This window comes from Mauremys reevesii, linkage group 4, assembly GCF_016161935.1.
Source record: "Mauremys reevesii isolate NIE-2019 linkage group 4, ASM1616193v1, whole genome shotgun sequence".
Classification (NCBI taxonomy): Eukaryota; Metazoa; Chordata; order Testudines; family Geoemydidae; genus Mauremys; species Mauremys reevesii.
In genome coordinates this window covers 130,827,725-130,846,475 of record NC_052626.1, presented here as the reverse complement: position 1 = coordinate 130,846,475, position 18,751 = coordinate 130,827,725, and the positions used below count along the sequence as shown (strand labels likewise).

General features: G+C 48.5%; 2 protein-coding genes across 3 annotated transcripts in view; both read left to right on the top strand.

The window, feature by feature from the left end:
- The first annotated feature begins 1,562 nt into the window (after positions 1-1,562).
- LOC120404383 (gastricsin-like) lies at positions 1,563-11,391 on the top strand. Its single transcript, XM_039536817.1, has 9 exons — positions 1,563-1,668; positions 4,605-4,755; positions 5,212-5,329; positions 6,740-6,858; positions 7,506-7,705; positions 8,374-8,496; positions 8,925-9,072; positions 9,567-9,665; positions 11,145-11,391. Exons 1-9 carry the CDS (start codon positions 1,643-1,645, stop codon positions 11,295-11,297), a joined length of 1,137 nt encoding a protein of 378 aa, XP_039392751.1. The 5' UTR covers positions 1,563-1,642; the 3' UTR covers positions 11,298-11,391.
- A 5,791-nt stretch (positions 11,392-17,182) lies between these two features.
- The window catches only part of TFEB (transcription factor EB), a 51,414-nt gene continuing 49,845 nt past the window's right edge, over positions 17,183-18,751 (top strand). For both annotated transcript variants that reach the window (XM_039536816.1, XM_039536812.1), the window contains exon 1: positions 17,183-17,313. The gene's annotated coding sequence lies outside the window, so the exon portion shown is untranslated. The remainder of the gene's footprint in view (positions 17,314-18,751) is intronic.

Sequence of the window (18,751 nt, the reverse complement as noted above, 5' to 3'; positions counted from 1 at the left end):
TTGACCCATTACTTATCAGGGGCTTCATTTTCCCTACTGTAAAACAGGGATAACACTGACTGACCTCATGGGGGATTGAGAGATTTAAATTAGTTAATGTTTGTAGAGTGCATTGAGATTATCAGCTGGAAGGCAGCTGAAAAAATGTCAACTGTTACGGTGTGACTGCTCCGATCAGGGCGCAACATACAGAACTGTTTGATTTTCATGTGTAAATGCAGTTTGCACACACAAGTCCAGGTGTTTGCATGCGCACACACAAAAACGTAGAGGTGAAAATGTATGGATACAATTTTAGGGGTTGTCTGAAGGTCTTTTGAAAAACTTCATCCTGAACAGTTGCTCTCAGTTCGAGATGAGCCTGAATTGGGGGAACGGGTGTGGAGAGGAAAGTTCTAAGCCACCCAAACTTCTAGACAAATTGGCTTTGGTTCTGAACTGCTAGCCTCACTCTATTCTCCTCTTCAGTCCTCATAGTCTATCTCTTTATTACTAACATAGAATCACAGGGTCGGGTGAATGGCTTTACGATCCCTGTCCGACCTGGTTCATCAGCTGCAAGCAGCTTGCAGGCTAATTTGGCTAGGTACTACAGCAGAGAGGAAATAGAGTGAGCCATCATATACACCATTTAGCATTATCATGGAAATCCTCAGCAACCTGTCCACATGGACGGATGCCTAATTTAGGAGGTGTTGGGTGTGCAGACAGAGCAGTGACATGAACATCCCTTTATCGTCTTAAGACCTCAGTGCTTTTCAGCACATAAACATCAGGTCCTATGCATTCAGGGTGGGATTTTCCAAGGAGTCTGAAAGGTCTAGATGTCCAAACCCCAGTGAAAGCCAGTAAGATCTGGGCTCCTAATTCCATTACACTCCTTTGAAAATTCCAGCCTCAGCAGCTGGCTGTATTCACCTAAACTGGGGTAAAGATTGCTCAGGGTCCAGCAGGATAAGGAAAATGAGTTCTGTCTTCAAATACTAACACTGAAAAGTTAAGTCTAAAGACCCACGTGGGAGAGTGAAGGGTCTATTAATACTTTGCACAGACAGAGGCCTTTCATCTTTGGATCTCAATGGTGAGATAATTTCCCCTCTTCCCTGCAAGGAGGTAAATAGTTTACAATGGGCAAAACCTTGGCACAGAACATGGAATTGACTTGCCTGAGACTACACTGTGAATCAGTGACAAAATGGGGAACAGAGCCCAGGTGTTCTCCTATCCCTTCTGCTACTTCAGCGTGTGACATGAGTGTAACTGAAAGCTGGCTTTGGCTCACTGATCACACTCCTTTGAGAGATGTATCATGGGCTCAAGGCACCAGGAACAACCTAACTGTTTGTTATGCATAACTTGTGATTGTTATTACCATGTTCTGGAAGGTTTGATCTCGCACTACTATAGTGGGGTTTCCTATGTGATACAATTACAGACAGATTCAGTATTTCTCATTCCCCTGACCCCTTCCACATTCAGCCACCCACCAACCCTTTCTGGATGTGTTCCCAGAATCCTTTGCACTGATTCCCATGCCTAATCAATGGAGGTAGCTGGGGCATCAGGAGAAGATGGTTTAAGAGATGCTCTTGAGGTCTGAGCAGGACTCAGTTGCAGCCAATAGAGCAAACCTGTTTCAGGAATGGAGCTGGTTCATGAACTGCCCAGGTGAGCAAACATTGTACTTCTTTCTCTTCTCTCACCTTCTCTTGACCAAACATTTATACTGAAGAAGTGTGTAAGGAGGGGAGCCTGAGGGCTGAATTCCCTTCAGCTGAGTTAATTTATCACTGGTCACCTACACTGAGCAGGGGAACCTGCAAGTCCTCAATCTGTCCCTGGAGCGTCTGCCTTGGCAATCATCATAGGCCCATGGAATAACTTAAGCCATTTCTATTTTTCAATATTTGGGGAGTGCTCAGGTACTATCGTGATGGAGACCATCTTGGGGAAGAGATGCAAGCCAGCTCTTTAACATAAACCTATTGAAATTCAGTGGGTGGACTGGAGCTAGATGAATTTAGATTAGCAATTTGGTGCACATGTTTAAATGAGGGTTAAATTAACCACTGGGACCATTTATTTAGGGATGTGGTGGGCTCTCCATCACTTGAAGGTTTTAAAATCAAGCCTGGATGTCTTTCTGAAAGACGTACTATAGCTCAAACAGAAGTCATGGGCTTGATGCAGGACTTATTGGGTGACAGTCTATGGCTTGGGTTATGGTGGAGGTCAAACTAGATGCTCATGATGATCCCTTCTAGCCTTAAAAATCTGACCATATAACACTAATGCAGGTAGACAGGCAGACTGAGAGGGCAAATAAAAGGGGACAAGAAGAAAAAAGAGGGGAGGCTGAAATGAAAATAGTAAGTTGCTACTTTTCTATGCCTCAGGACGCAGAGGTTTGTTGGATCCCGTAGACTCCATACCTGGTGTTCTGTTTCATGAGCTCTCAAAAAACCTTCTTGGATTTCTCTTAAGCAAAACATACCTGGTAAATTGAGGTGAACCTTTGCCATTGTTTATTCAGTTTGTGACTGATAATTTTCCTTGGTGAGTACGTGGACAAATCTTATCTGTCCGCTCCCGCTGAATAGCAGGGGACTGATAAGCACAATTTCCAAAACTGCCTTTAATAAATTAACGTGGATTAAAATGTGTTAGTGGAAAAGCAACAAGCCCCAGTCATGGATGGGTAGGATCAAATCTGGGGCTTCTGGAGCTTAGTGCATGAGCCTCTACTGCATGAGCTAAAGAGTAGACTCATTTTACCTCTCTCTCTTAAGTGGTCTCAGTGCTACTAGATGGGACAGAACACCACACTCAGAAGGTGTGTTGGTTACATTTGGTTAACCCTTCTCCTTTCTGAGACCATGCAAACTCAACTATACCGGTCCAGATGGAATTAGCAATGCGTGGACCCTGGTATATCGGTCTGGATACAGCAATGCACCCAAATACAATTGAATTGAATGCTTATGCATTCAAATTACAAAACCATATATACATGTAAAACATTGGACATTCAAATGAATATGTCAATCACCTTATTTGAATGTGAAATCAGATGACAGGCGTTGGGTTGACTTTCTAGTTTGGAAACGCATGCTCTGTATGGCATTGTGGGATTGCCCTTGAGGACTGACTAAGACAGTCCTATAAAGCCTAGTCCATGTTGTTTCTAACCCTATTTTAACCTCGTTCAGTCAAATTGAGATCAAGACCAGCAGAGGTCAAAGATGTTTCTTCAACAGTATTTAGAATCTTGAAACTTCTGCACCAAAGTACACACCCCTACCACTACTTGAGCTAAAGGAGTAAACGACATGAAGCAAACGACAGAAGTAGGCTGTTATCCTACATGTAAACCAGCCATTAGAGGAGGACATGACACATACTTTAAAAATATTTTACATTAACACTTTAAAAAACATGTTATTTTCATTTACATGGTTTAAAAGCCGCAGGAGCTGAATGCTCTGATTGAGGGTGTAAATCTGGCTGTAATGTCATTATCTTCAGTGCCATTACTCCAGACTCATTTTGGTTTAAATGAGAACACAATTCACCTCACAGCATGGACAAGGACTAAAATATTTAAACTCTGGTGAAGTGTCTCATAAATAAAATCCATTTTGCTTAATTTTATAAACACCCACCATTTAATGGATGTTTTATTTTCTGAAAGAAACTTTGGACTGAGGTGACTAAAATAACTGAGTCTTTTGACTTCTTGATCACCTCAATTTTCTTCCTAATTTATCAGCAAGTTTATTCCCCCTTATCAGATCCTAATCACCTCATGCTACTGTAACTGGCAATACTTGCTTTTACTGAAAGGTCAGTGGAGCTGTAAAGGACTTTCTTAGCATACTTAAGGCAAGAAAACACACACAAAGGTTTGCCCTTGGGTGAGTGCAGTGATATGGGAAAATGAAGTGTAAACAGATAGGGCACCATGGGACAATGCCCCGGGTATAAAAGTAGGGATGCTAGACTTCAAATCACTTCTGCTGCAGTACCCAACGTGTCCCGTATAGGAGCTGGTTGGTGGAGAAACCAGGCACCATGAAGTGGCTCATCCTGGCCCTGGTTTGCCTCCAGCTCTCAGAGGGGCTGGTGAGGTGAGTATCTCAGCTCAGAGGCAATGGTGGTGATTGTGGTCAGAGTAATTCACTGGCCAGCCAGATAGCTGGAGCAGTGCACACGTATGCAGCAAGGCAGCACCTGGCTTTATCACTAGCAGAGTAGGTCATATTAGAACTCACCCTTGAAGAGCCACGGTAACTAATACTATGTTAAACTCTCGGTGAAGACAAGGCCATTGCACCAGCTAGTCATGCTTAACCCAAGGGCAAACTCTACAATTAACAATCAGCTGCTGACATGATGCTAAACACAACAGTCCCTGTCTATAGTGAGTTCATGGCTAACCTTTAATTGCCACAACTTCTCAAGCCCTGTGAGTGGCAACATAATTAGTTGTGGGGGGACTCAAAAGTAGGGAACAGCATCATGGTAGGGTCCCTAGATGGACAAATGCTTGAAGGATGAGCAATTTCCCTGCTGAGTCCCTGGCCTCTTCTCTTCATTCTGTGCAGACTGACCCTCAAGAAAGGTAAGACTATCCGAGAGGTAATGAAGGAGAAGGGAGTGCTGGTGGAATATCTGAAGCACCACAAAACCGATCCAGCCAGCAAGTACCGTTTCAATGAGTACAGTGTTGCTTTTGAACCAATGGCGTATATGGATGTGAGTAATGGTTTCTTTCTTTCTTTCTTTCTTTCTTTCTTTCTTTCAACACAAATCACTCTCTGTTCATCTCTCTTCCATAGGCCCTGTCACCACAGGATACATTATCTTTAAGGGACATGGCTTGTACCATGTGCCAGAGAAGATGCCCCCGACTTGCAAGATCTTTGACAGGCATCTTGTCACATTTCACGTTCATTTGGCCAAGGGGCGCATCTGGGACTCAAATCTCCCTTTCCCTCTGTGAGTGCCCAGCCCTCAGTGACCATCCTGAAGAAACAGGAAATTTATCTGATTTGGGGATTACTGTCTGTTCTCCAGAGTGTACAAGGGACCAGCATTATTTCTGGTGTAACTCTCTGGCTGCACGGGGAGTTACACCACAACTCAGTCCAGCTCACTGTCCTCTCTGGGAGAACCTCTGTTGAAATTCATATTGCAATATGCCCTCTCTAGGCATCTTACTATGGGGAGATCAGTATTGGAACCCCGCCCCAGAACTTCCTGGTGCTCTTCGACACTGGCTCATCCAACCTGTGGGTGCCCTCGACGTACTGCCAGAGCCAGGCCTGCAGTGAGTAATCCATCCCGGTCGGCTGTTAAAGAATTTTGCTTCTAGGAGATTAGAGCCTTCAGTTAATGCACAGACATGTCCTCAGGACAGCTCGATTCCTGAGAAACTGAATTCATACTGAATTTTCATCTGTCAAGAAGCCACAGCCAACTGGATTCTGAAGGCCGATCTCTATACAATAGCCCCTATAATGAATCATGAATACCTGGCCCTTTCACCAGATAACTGCAACACACTTTCCAGGCATCAATTAGGCCTCACAAACTCCATGGGAGTTCAGGAAGTGTTACTACCTCCAATATACAAATGGGTAACCAGAGGGATGGAGCAGGAATAGACCCCAGGAGTCAGGGCTCCTAGCTCCCTCACTTCAGCTAGGGATGCCACGTGTCCGGTTTTCGAGCGGAACACCCCCATTGAAAAGGGACTCTGGTGGCTCCGCTCACTGCCGACCAGGCCGTTAAAAGTCTGGTCCGTGGTGCTGCGGGTCTAAGGCAGGCTAGTCCCTACCTGTCCTGGCACCCACTGTGCCCCACCTCGAGCACTGGCTCCACACAGGAACTGCGGCCAATGGGAGCTGGCAGGTGTGTGGTGGAGGGGCAGTGCCTGTGGGCAAGAGCACCACATGGAGTTTTCTAGCACCCCCGTCTAGGAGCCAGACTTGTTGGCTACTTCCGGGGCACAGCGTGGAGCCAGGACAAGCAGGGATCCTGCCTTAGCCCCACTGTGCCATTGACCGGGCGCTGCCCAAGGTAAGCCCATGTCCCAACCCCAAGCCCTAACCCCCTGACCCAGCCCTGAGCCAAGCCTGCGCCCCCAAACTCAGAGCCCCTTCCTGTACTCCAAACCCCTCATCCCTGGCCCCACCCCAGAGACCACACCCACAGCCCAGAGCCCTTGCCTCAACTTGCAGCCCCCTCCTGCAGCCCAAACCCCTCATTCCCAGTCCCATCCCAGAGCCCTCACCCCCTCCTGCACCCCAACTCCCTGCCCCAGCCTGGAGCCCCCTCCAGCACCCTGAACCCCTCATTTCTGATCCCACCCCAGAGCCCGCACCCCCAGTTAGAGCCCTCACCCCCTCCCACACACCAACCCCCTGCCCCAGCCCAGTGAAAGTGAGTGAGGGTGGGGGAAAGCGAGCCATCGAGGGAAGAGGAAAGTAGTGAGTGGGGGCGGGACCTCAGGAAGGGGGTGGGGCCTCTGAGCAGGGGCGGGGCTAAGGTGTTTGGTTTTGTGCAATTAGAAAGTTAGCAACCCTAACTTCAACCCTTCAGAGCTGGGAATCAAATCCAGGACTCTGGTCTCCTACTCCCATCCTCTAACTCTGAGACCACAGAATATATTAATGCAAGTTTATATGGAAAGCAAGATAGGAGGACAACTAGTGGTAAAATTGCATTGTGTTTCTAGGCAACCATGCAAGATTCAACCCCAGCCAGTCCTCCACCTACTCATCCAACGGGCAGACCTTCTCCTTGCAGTATGGCAGTGGCAGTCTCACTGGGTTTTTCGGCTATGACACCATGAAAGTAAGTGTTATTTCTGTGACACAACAGTCCATCAAGTGAGTCAGTCTAGTGATGACTAACAATCATTAGGATCTTTCTGGCCAAAACCTATCAACACAGAGCCCTGGGGTGGCACTCCACCATGAATCCCTAGGCCTTCCCTCCCTCTCACAATGGAGTTGTTCTGGTGTGAGTGAGAGGAGAACCAGGCTCCGGGACATATTGTGGCCACTAATCTGAGGCCTTTCACAGTCCCTTAGTACTGGTGTCAGTCACCACTTAGGAAGCTTCCCCTCATCCTTCGGGCTGTGGTAGCCACTCTGCTCCCTGTGTCCCCCACCCCCATCACTAGTGGAAAAGGTGACAAGGAGACCCTCGAATGGCATCAGTGAGGCCACTCGGCCATAGGACAACCATGAAGCATTCTACCTCTCCATACCTCACAGGTTGTATCAGTGAGACAAGGTGGGTGAGGTGATATCTGGTATTAGATCAACTTCTGTTGGTGAGAGAGACAAAACTCTTGTGTAGCTCAAAATCGTGTCTCTCTCACCAACAGAAGTTGGTTCAGTAAAAGCTATTCCCTCGTCTCTCTCATATTCTGGGATTGACACGGCTACACCACCACTGCAAACAGTCTTAGTGACATTTTCCTGTCCTCTCTTTAGCTCCAGAACATCGCCGTCACCAACCAGGAGTTCGGTCTGAGTGAAAACGAGCCTGGCACCAACTTCATTTATGCTCAGTTTGATGGCATTCTGGGTATGGCTTACCCTAGCCTGGCGGCAGGAGGCGCTACCACTGCTTTGCAAGGGATGCTGCAGGAAAACCTGCTTTCTCAGCCAATCTTCAGTTTCTATCTGAGCAGGTAACGGAGCAATCGAACCATCCATCTATCCTATTATTTATTTTAGTGCCAAGAAATAAAGGCAGTCTAGGCCCCAAAGCGCTCACACGGGCTCCATCTCTCCGTGTTTTCTCACGTCTCTCTCCCTGCTTTGTCTTTTCTTTTGTCTTTGCTTTTCTTTATCTTTCTTTTCTCCTCTATTTCTCTCTGCCTCAACTATCCACTCTCTCGCTCTCTGTGTCTCCTTTCTCTTCTCATTGGTAACATAGTCGGCTGTAGAAATGCTAACCGAGGACGTCATCACTTTTGATGTAACCAGCCGCTCCCTTCCTTGCACTCCATTGGCCTTGGCTGTATTGTGTTGTGAATGTAGGTAGTGTCAAGAGCCAGAGGGACATTCTTCCTTTGTTTGCGTGTTTTCATTTAATTTACCTTGAATTGAAATCCCACCCCTGTGTTAACTGTCGATCTGCCTCAGACCCATGTGCTTTGCTGGGAAACCAAAGACAAACAAGAAGGGGCTTTTCTGTATGCTGACAAATCCCCATCACCAGGCAGGGAATGATGTTCTTGTCCTTTTAAGTCTGGAGAGCTACTGAAAGTCTCTAATCCCACCAGATATACAGTGTCTTTGCTAGATCATTTAGAGATGACTGTGTATAGCTGATCCTTTCCCTTTGTGCCCACAGCCAGCCAAGCTCTCAATACGGTGGGGAGGTCGTTTTTGGAGGAGTAGACAGCAGCCTTTATTCTGGGCAGATCTACTGGGCTCCCGTCACTCAAGAGCTATACTGGCAGATCGGCATTGATGAGTGAGTTGAGTTTCCGAGCCCTGATTTCAAAATCATTCATCGTCTGTAGTGGGCTTCTGCAACTGAACATGTGGGGCCATATCGCTGGGTCTGACCCTTGCACGCAGCTCAGGAGGGGACTTTATCATCCTCAGTATAAAATGCACTGATGCCCCCATGAGCAAGGAAAACTCATGGCTCTAGGGGTTCAAAATAAGGAGCTGAATTCTGCCCTTGTTTTGACTCATACTTCTCCCACTGAGCTCAGTGGGATTTCAGGGGTGTGACACAAAGCATAACTTGGCCCAGGAGCTAGCACTGGAGCCTGGCTTCCTAGCAGGTGGGCAATGCTGAGTAAGGATCCGTAAGCCATTAGTGTATAGGGGGAGCCTCTCACACTTGGCTCAATGTTTGCACCGTGAGCCCAGCTGCATTTATCTCCTCCTTAGGTTTGCCATTGGTGGACAGGCAACAGGCTGGTGCAGCCAGGGCTGCCAGGCCATCGTGGATACAGGAACCTCCCTCCTCACTGTCCCACAGCAGCTCATGAACACCTTCTTGCAGGATGTAGGTGCTCAGGAGAATGAGTACGGCGAGGTAGGTGGAGAAGCTGCACTACAGAGTCACTGATGGTATCCCTATGCCAGTGGTTCTCAACCCGTGCTCCACTGGCTACTTGAGGCCCAATCAGCACACAGCTGCGGCTCATGTGACATCCTCAGGGTCATAGAGGTAGTATATATATTGTGTGGATGAGGCCCACATAACACACAGAGAGCTGCATATGTGGCCCACAGTGGTAAGGAGGTTGAGAGCCACTGCTCTGTGCTCATGGAATGCCAGGAATTGAGAAGCATGGCACATTGGGCCTGGTGAGGCTGAGTACGCCCCCCCCCCACCCCGCAGTGCTTATGAGAGCCTGGGTGGAGGAAGGAATGAGGCTGATAATTAGCTTTTCTATCCTCCGAAAGTGCTCAGTGCACTGTGGAGGCCAGGGAACCACCTCATGGTCAGTGCTACAGTGTCCCTCCCAGAGTCCCAGCTCTCTGCTGGTACAGTCTATTCATGTGACCTTGCTTTTCTTTTCACAGTATGTGGTTGACTGCAGCAGTGTCCAGAGCTTGCCCACCATTTCCTTCACCATCAATGGAGTTTCATTTCCTCTGCCTCCCTCGGCCTACATCCTCAACGTACGTATTATGGGTTTGGAAGGGAAAAGCTCCTCTGATATCTCTTTATAATCTGATTGACAGAGAGGAGAGCCATGATTCGTAGTCAGTAGTGGGACTGTGTGGAAATATTTCTGATGATATGATATCATACAGTGCAGTGCACTGCAGTGCCACATAGCAGAATGCAAAGCAATGCAATGCAGTATCATGCAGTACAGTACAATGCACTACAATATAGACTAATGCAATGCAACAGAGTGTATTACAGTGCACTGCAATGCAATGCAATAGAATAAAATTGAATGCATGTCAATATAATTGTTTTTAACATAGCCTTCTTCACACAATAACTGCGTTCCAAATAATTTTACACAACTAAATAATCACTAGGAGAGTGAGGAAAAAATTAATAGTCACAGGCAAAAGAGAAAAGGGATGTTTCCAGCTGAGACTGGGCATGAGATGGAGAATCAATGAAGAGCAGGCACAAGCAGTTAGTTCCAGACTACAGGACTCGGAGCTGCAAAGAATCATGACAGGTGGAACAGAAGAGTAAGAATAATAGATTTCTTTGCACCCGATCCTCAGCTGGTGTAAACTGGTGTAGCTGCATTGACAACAATGGAGAATCTGACTCTTTGTTGATATAAAATAGACATTTGTGGGGAGTTCAGATAAAGCTATGGTGAGTGCGGTATAAATACCTAGATAGAGAGAAACTTCCAGTATTGCCAACCGCAAGCATATAAAAATCATGTGTGAGACTGCAAATATCATGAAATTCACTTACAAATCCTAAGAACTTTAAAACAATACATTTTGGGTGCTTTTTATTTGCCTATTGAATTCTGAGCCTTGAAGGCCCATTTGCTTCATGTTTTCAACTTTTCTTTGCAACCATGAGAACTAGAAACGTACTTTAAAAAAAAAAAGCTTAGAATCTCATGCTTTCTCCAGATTCCAGCAGCTGGGGCTTTTAAAAACCACACCCATATTGAGGGAGTTAGTTAGCTACAGTGCTGGAAGGATGGATAGGGGTGGCCAGAGAGGAGGCTGATGCTATGCAAACAGTGGGTATAGAGAAGGCAGAAGTTTGAGATCCTCTCTCCTTCTGTGTTTGGAGTAGGTGTAGCCCATTGTGGGCGTTGTGGCAATATAATAAATAAATCACATGTCAGGCTGGCAGCAACAAGCCTGTGGCGCATTTTACAGATGAGGCGGGAAGCTCTGAGCTGGCTCCTGCAACGAAGAGGGTGTCAGCAGAGCTGTATGCGCCTGGGGATGCTGCAGTCACCTGTTTTTCTTCTCCTTGCCCATTGTGTAATGGCCAGCCTGTCACTTGCATTCTCGCAATCCCCGCAGAGGGCGCTGAAGTAGGGGGGTGTTTACACGGGTTGGATGTAATTTGTTCAGTTTTCCACCCAGAGCTACCTTGTGCTCATGATGTCCCAACCTTTCTGAGTCTCACTCATCATGTCCTACCTCCTTGGTTCACAGAACAATGGTTACTGCTCCGTTGGGGTTGAGCCCACGTACCTGCCTTCCCAGAACGGGCAGCCCCTCTGGATCCTGGGAGATGTCTTCCTCAGGCAGTACTACTCCGTCTACGACATGGGCAACAACAGAATCGGTTTTGCTGCCGTTGCCTAGACCTCCAGATCATCACTTGAGCTGGGCTGGGCAGCTTGTCTGTTTTTTCCCACACACTTCAGTTCCTGTGGACGGATCCTTCTGAACTAACCTTCCTCTGGGCTCTCTTTTTCCTTCCTTCAATCAGTAATAATAACCTTTGCTGCAATAAATCATTAAAAGCAATGTATGCCTCGATGTCTGTCATGTATGCCTCGAAGTCTGTCTCAAAGTCTGTTCCTGCCCAGGGGGGTGCGAGAGAGCAACACGTATTGCTACAATGCTCAGTTTCTACCTGTAATGGTCCGCAAGGTCAGATAACAGCAGCCAAGCTGACACCCAGCACCTGCCACAAAGAGTTTGGGGTAGGTTATTGGGGTCTCTATAGCCTCAGTCTCTCCATGCTGCAAGTTCCCCTTCCTTTCCCTTTCATGCTCTGCCTCAACATACGTACTATCTTTTCCCCGTGGATCTTTGCCACCCTGTTGTTTGGAAGAAGGAGGCGCTGCTGCCAGCTTCTCATCAGAAGGCCAGTGAAGAGTACAGCAACCTTTGATCTGCTATCACAGATAAATGATCACTTCGCTGAGGCAGCAGTATGACCCACAGAATTGCTTTAAGACCCTCCCCAAACAGCAAAGCATTTAAGCACATGCTAAAGTCCCATTGAGGTCCATGTTCAAGCATGTGCTTAAATACATAGCAGAATCGGGACCTCAATGCAGAATTGCCCTGCAAACAGCTTGCACAGCATTCTCGAACCCCTGAGCAGTCGCTGATTGTTCACTAGCCTAAGGGAGTGTCTGTGGCTTTGTCACAAATACACAGGAATGATCACATAGAATCAGAGAATATCAGGGTTGGAAGGGACCTGAGGAGGTCATCTAGTCCAACCCCCTGGTCAAAGCTGTTCACGAGCTGTTCCTGAACAATTCACTAAGTGTGCCCAAATATTTGAGTGCGTGCATGAATGTTTCATGAATCATTCATGTGTATTTGCAAATAATTGAGGAGCAGAGCGGGGCAGAGCTTCATGACTTGACTCTGGATTCTAACTTCCCCAAAGTTTGGAGGTATTGGAATCTATCCCAACATGCAACCCCACATCTAGATGTTGCAATGTCCAGATTTTTGTCCTATAGGACAAATGAAGAAGGTGGTAACTGTAGGCAATGCCTTATGTAAGGTGATATCAATGCTACTATATTGCCATCTAGCGGTCTAACTGATAATCTAGTGGTAAGGGCGACAAGGTGGGTGAGGTCGTATCTTTTATTAGACCAACTTCTGTTGATGAGAGAGTAAAAAAATATCTCCTGCTCCACCCCTTGTCACTGTAATATCCTGGGACCAACAGGGTTACAACAATACTGCATACAACCTAGTGGGTGACCAGAAGTAACCCGTACAGCAAAGACTGCAATACCAACTTGGTGAAGCAGCAGGACAGCTGCAGACAGTTGCAGTGAGATCTGGCCCTATAGTCATAGCGATATTTAGGGGAAAGAGAAGACAAAAATGCCTTTAATTTCACCGGCATGCACTGGGGTATGACAAAAACTGGATCAGGTGAGCAGTTTATGAAACCCAGTCTCCCGCTTCCTGCTAAATCCAACACCTGATGCGTCACATGATGGGGAACTCTCCCACACTGCTCTTGGGCAGGGTTACACGTGGGAGGGGGAACTTCCTTCCAGCTTCCTGCAGTGATCAGTTTACATGGGATCTTATCTGCATAATGACAAATATTAATATTGGTCATAAAAGTATCCCATCCTTTACAAAAAATCTAACCACTGGTATTTGACTCTTTTACCTCCTGTGGCATGGAGTTCCACAGGCCAACCACACACTATAGCCCAGCTTTTATAGTCAAAGAATCAAAAGGCTGGGAAGGAACTATCAGCTCATGTAGTCTGACCTCTTATATAGCACAGGCCACCATAGGGTGACCAGATGCCCCGATATTAGGTACTTTGTCTTATATAGGACCATATTACCCCCTCCCCAATTTGTCACACTTGCTAGTTGGTCACCCTAGGCTAGTGGTTCTCAAATTTCATTGCATCGTGACCCCCCCCTTCTGACAACAAGATTACAACACGACCCCAGGAGTGGGGACCAAAGACTGAGTCCGCCTGAGCCCCACCACCCCAGGCATGGGGGGAGGGGCGGGGGCACATAACCTTAGCCCTGGGCAGTGGAGCTTGTGCTCGAGACTTGCTGGGGCCCAGGGCCAACACCAGCCTTGGTGATCCCATAAAAATGGGGTCCCGACCCACAGTTTGAGAACTCCTGCCCAAGGCCACCAACACCACCCACCTACTAGACTCACCCACTGAAATTAAACCACGGGAGACTAGACTATTATGTGCTGCAGGCAGGGAACAGGAGGGACTCAGGTGCACCAGTGCCCGAGGCTCTGCAGTGGCAGGGAAATGATTCAAAAGAGCCTAGCACTCACTTAGACACCTAATAAAAATACTCTGGCCAGGGCTACACTACAGACCTATATCGATATAACTATGTTGCCCAGGGGTGTGAAAAATCCACCCCCCCCCCCGACTGACGTAGTTTAACCGACCTAACCCCTGGTGTAGCCAGCGCTATGCTAGTGGGAGAGCGTATCCCACTGACACAACAATTGCCTCTCACAGAGGTGGATTAACTACGCCGACGGGAGAGTTTCTGGAGCAGCTTCACTTAAGCACTACAGCGGTGCAGCTGCATCGGTGCAGCTTTTGAAGTGTAGACCCGTCTTCAGACTTGCAAAAGGGCTCAGCAGCAGCCACTGAGAACAACAGAGACTCCTCCTCCCCTGAGAACAATGGGAGCTAATGAGAGCATTTTTGACAACTTCTTGTGAGAGGCCTAAATGGGAGGCGAGTGCTTTTGGAAAGCTGGCTGTTTAGGTCTCATTTGCAGAGGTGCTGAGCACGTGCAGCCCCCATTGACTTGTGAGGTGTGCTTGACACATTTAAAAACCAGGCCCAGGGCATGTCTACACTTAAAAATGCTGCTGTAGCACTTTAATGAAGACTTTCCCATCAGTTTAGTTAATCCGCCTCCTTGAGAGGCAGTAGCTATGTGACAGACAGTGGCGGATTAATGCATGGCCCCCGGACAATTTGAGAGTCTCCGCAGGAGCGCCGGAACCTGGGTAGAAGTGTGGGGGGACACCGGTGCTGGAACTGTGGCTCCGCCCCCTGCTCCTCCTCTTCCACTGCGGCCCCGCCCCTGCTCCTCCTCCTCTTCCCCTCAAGGCCCTAGGGTGACCAGAGAGCAAATGTGAAAAATTGGGACAGGGGGCGGGTGGTAATAGGAGCCTGTATAAGAAAAAGACCCAAAAATTGGGACTGTCCCTATAAAATCGGGACATCTGGTCACCCTACAAGGCCCTGCCCCCTGGCCAGGCCGGAAGCCAGAGACGGGCAGTGGTAAGAGCTGCCCAGGGAGCTTAGGCTGCTGTGGGGAGCTCTAGACCCGCCACCTGTCCTGGATGGGGGCTGGGGTGCCCAAAAGCATCCGCCATCCTGTGTCTCTGCCCTCCAAGGCACGACGCTGCTGGTGGGACCCAGGGGCAAGGGCTCTGCTCCGGCCTCTTGACGCCTCCCCAGGGCCTGCAGACACACTCTGCAGGGAGAGGAAGCCCTGCGCCGGCTGGGAGGCAGTGGGGAGCCCTGGGAAGGTCACAGCCAGCAAGGAGCTGAGCAGGGAGGGCTTTTCCAGGACAGTTCTCACAGCTACTGGCCCAGCCTTAGCGGCCACCACACTCTGCCCAGGCTCGCTCAGTGTCTGCACCTGGCTCCTGGCCTCCTGCTGCCAGGCTGCCCCCCCGCCAGGTCCCTCCTGCTCCCAGTGAGAGGCTGCCCCCGCTGCTGCCTGGGCTTTGTGCCCAAGGCAGCAACCATGTGTAGCCTGATTTGGGGTGTGTTAGTAGGGTCAGTGGAGTTTATCCACTTAATTTAGTTTTATTTGATAATTTTCTAATTAATTAATAATGTTAGTAATAATTAATAGATATTAATAATATGGATATGGTTTGCCAATATGTGTGATTAGAAGATAAGGTTCGTCTTAAATCAGGCTTCACAGAATTTATATAAGGAGTTTTGGGGTATATGACAGGAACTTACACTGAGACAGAAATAGTCAATCAAGACCTTTTATTTAAAATCAATGAAACAATAAGTAAATATAAAAATATTAGAAGCAGTTTGAGATTACAAAGTTACAAATATCACAGTTCTATAAGAGATATACTTATGACAAATTCACTCTGTGCAATAGACACTTGGGTGTTGTTCACACCTTTGATAAAGGAAGTAATAAAATGGTTATAAGTTTAACCCACTATAAACTAGATGCTTTTAAAGATAAAGCAGAAATTAGAGTCCTTTATACTCACAGCTTTGAAAAGAAATACCACCACGACCTGTCAGTAATTGACAGCCTTCGTAGGGGAGAGACAGGGTGAGACGATGGAAGATAGAAAGATGGATGTATCGCCTACCTAATGGTGTATTATCACCCTTTTTATAGGGAGAAATTCTTCCTCCTATGCCCAAATTTGTCTTTCCCCCACGGAAATGTTAGGGTACACATCCTCATAGGCTAACATTTTATGTGCGTATGAGTGACAGATATGTACGTAACTGTGGTGTACTTGTTAGATTTGTGGGCAAAAATCCCCACTTTCCACCCTTTACTAGGTGAAAGGTCTCCAGACATTCAAAGGTCTGTATTCTATTATTACTCTTCTGAGTAAGGGTCCTAAAGGTTGCTTTCAGCGTCACGCAGGATGTTGGCCAGGGTGTCTGGCCTGGATGTCTGTAGGTGTTTTGCATTTCTATTGCAAATAATTCTATAATCTATAAAGCCTACACACTTTTATCAAAAAGACATTTTATACAGACCAACAGATTAATCCTCAGGGCTACACATGTATGGCACCACTCCTCCTATCGCCTCTGGCCTGAGGCTTGCAGCTTTTGGGGGCAATGCCTCTTTGCCCCCCCAAACTACGCCCATGCTGCCACCACTCTGCGCCTGCCTGAGGCTACTACACCCAGGTTAAAAAGTGGACAGACATGGCCCTCCCACTTTTAAAAGTGTGGGGAGCCATAGCCCACCGGCCTCCCTGGATCTGGCACCCCTGGGCCCTTAGGGTGTGAGGGGCCCAAATGTTCTTTGTGCCAAGGGCCCCAATAAATCTTAATCCGCCTCTGGCGACAGGAGAAGCTCTCCCGCTGATATAGCGCTTAGGTTGATATAACTACATCACTCAGAGGTGTGAATTTTTCACACCCCTAAGCGAAGTAGTCATAACAAAACGGGGCTGTAGTGGAGACCAGACCCCAGTGTGACGAAATGTCCCAGATGTATTTCCCTGTTTGTCTCATCTCTATTTATTATTATTCATTATTAACTATGATTTATTAATTATTATTATTATTTTATTTCGTATTGCAGTAGCACCTAGGAGCCCCGGTCTCAGATCTGGACCCCTGCTGTGCTCGGCGCTGTACAAACCCAGAAGAAAAAGAGGCCTAAATACCTCTTAAAACTTTCCCAGTGAAAATCAATCTGGGGGGAAAATATAGTAAAAATGAAAAATTTAAAAGAAAAGTTATGTGTGGGGGCGGGGAGAAAAAAAAGCGCCAGGGAACAAGGACGAAACTACAAGCCCCGGCATGCAATGGGCGCCGGGTGGCTCTGGAAGGGCAAACCCCCCTCAGCGGCCCCGGCGAACTACAAGCCCCGGCATGCCCCGCGGCGGCGCGCGCCCGCGGAGTGCTGCCCTCTTTTGGGTGCCGCGAGGAAGCGGGCGAGAAGGTGCCTGACAGCGGGCGGGGGGAGCGCTGCCCGCCCGGGGTCCCAGCAGGGGTGACGAGCCCGGCCGGAGGCGCAGCGCGGGCGGCGGCGGCTGGAGCGGCCCCCCCGGGGAGCGGCCGGGTGTCCGGCCAGGCGCGCGGGGCCGCCGGGACTTGGAGCAAGTTGGGGAAAGTCCGCGGCGGGCGCTGACCTTCACGGGAGGGTAAGTGCGCGGGGCGGGGGCGGCGGCCCCCGCCTGCAGAGCAGCCCGTGGGGTGGGGGGCGGACGCAGCTGGGGCCCAGGGGGTGTTGGGGGGACGCTGGGGTCCCCACCCCCGAGTGCGTGGCCGGAGAGCGGCCCTGGATCTGGTGGCGGACCCAGGACCGGCTGGGGGCGAGCGGGCAGGTGGGCTCCCTGCCACGGGAGGGGGGTGCAGCCGGGGGTTCGCTGCCGCGGGCCGGGGTGGTGGTGGCAGCAGGGGTCTGTAGCCGCTCAGGGAGAGAGGGGGCAGGCTGGACTCCGGTACTAGCACCCGAGGGGCAGGCATGAGTGGCTAGATGGGGCACCCTCCCGGGCGGGGGGCACGCACACTCTGGACCCGGTGCCAGAACCAGGGGCTCGGAGCTGAGCACAGCAAACGAGGGGGGGGAGTTACCCCTTTTCCCAGCAGACCCCATGGCTGTGGGAGGGGGGAAAGCAGGAGGGGGGGTGTGTATTTTGGGGCGGGGGGTGTCTGCTTTTGCAGCCGCGCAGAAAGCAGATTAAAAGTGAGTCTTATGGATCTTATGTAACTTGTTACGGTGGGAAGCCAGTGCTCGTGTGAGCGTCAGGCAGGGCTGCGCTGCTCTCAGTAACGCCAAGCAGCAGAGTTGTTTTGTACTTCTTCCTTTTGCCTTCTGGAAGTGACTGCTCAGGGTTTTCTTTAAAGATGAAATCAACTTTGGAAAGTCCTTCCCTGTGCGTGAAAACAGCACCAGAAGTCCAGTAGGAAGGAGCTTTCTGCTGTTATTGATACTGACAAGTGTTTGGAAAATATTGGGTGGCAAACTCTCTAGGCGGTTGTTGTGTGATTGCAGTGGGATGTTTAGACTGAATAATGAATAAATACTTAGTGCTCACCTGAGAGTCCAGCTCGCAATGGGCGCAGTGTGGATGCAACAGTGCTTTTTTGCTTTTAAAGCACTCTACAAACATGGCCTGTGCTTTATTATTTACTATCTAAGGATTGAGTGTACGCGTTTGGTGATGCATGCTGCATCTAATGTTTAGACTCTGAGGCCCTGATCCTGCAGTTGTATCTGGGAGGAGGTGAGTGGTGCCTGTGCAGATCCTGTTTCAAGATCAGAACCTTTAACACACAAAACAAATCATACCCAACGGGCTGTATTAGAGCTATTTTTTAAAATTGTGAGTTCATTATTAATAGCATTATTAATAATAACTTAGCACTGCTATTACACTACTGTTATTATTTAGATTGTGGTAGCTGCAGGCACTTTCCGGACATAAAGGAAGATACACTGTCAGCCTTAATCTGTGTGCAGTTTTTACATGTTTTCAAAACATGTTGCAAACCTTAGCTAGCTAGTACTCACCAACCCCTTCTGAAGTAGAAGGCCCCAGTCCTGCCTTGGGATCCATTAGTGTAAGCCCCTTTGCC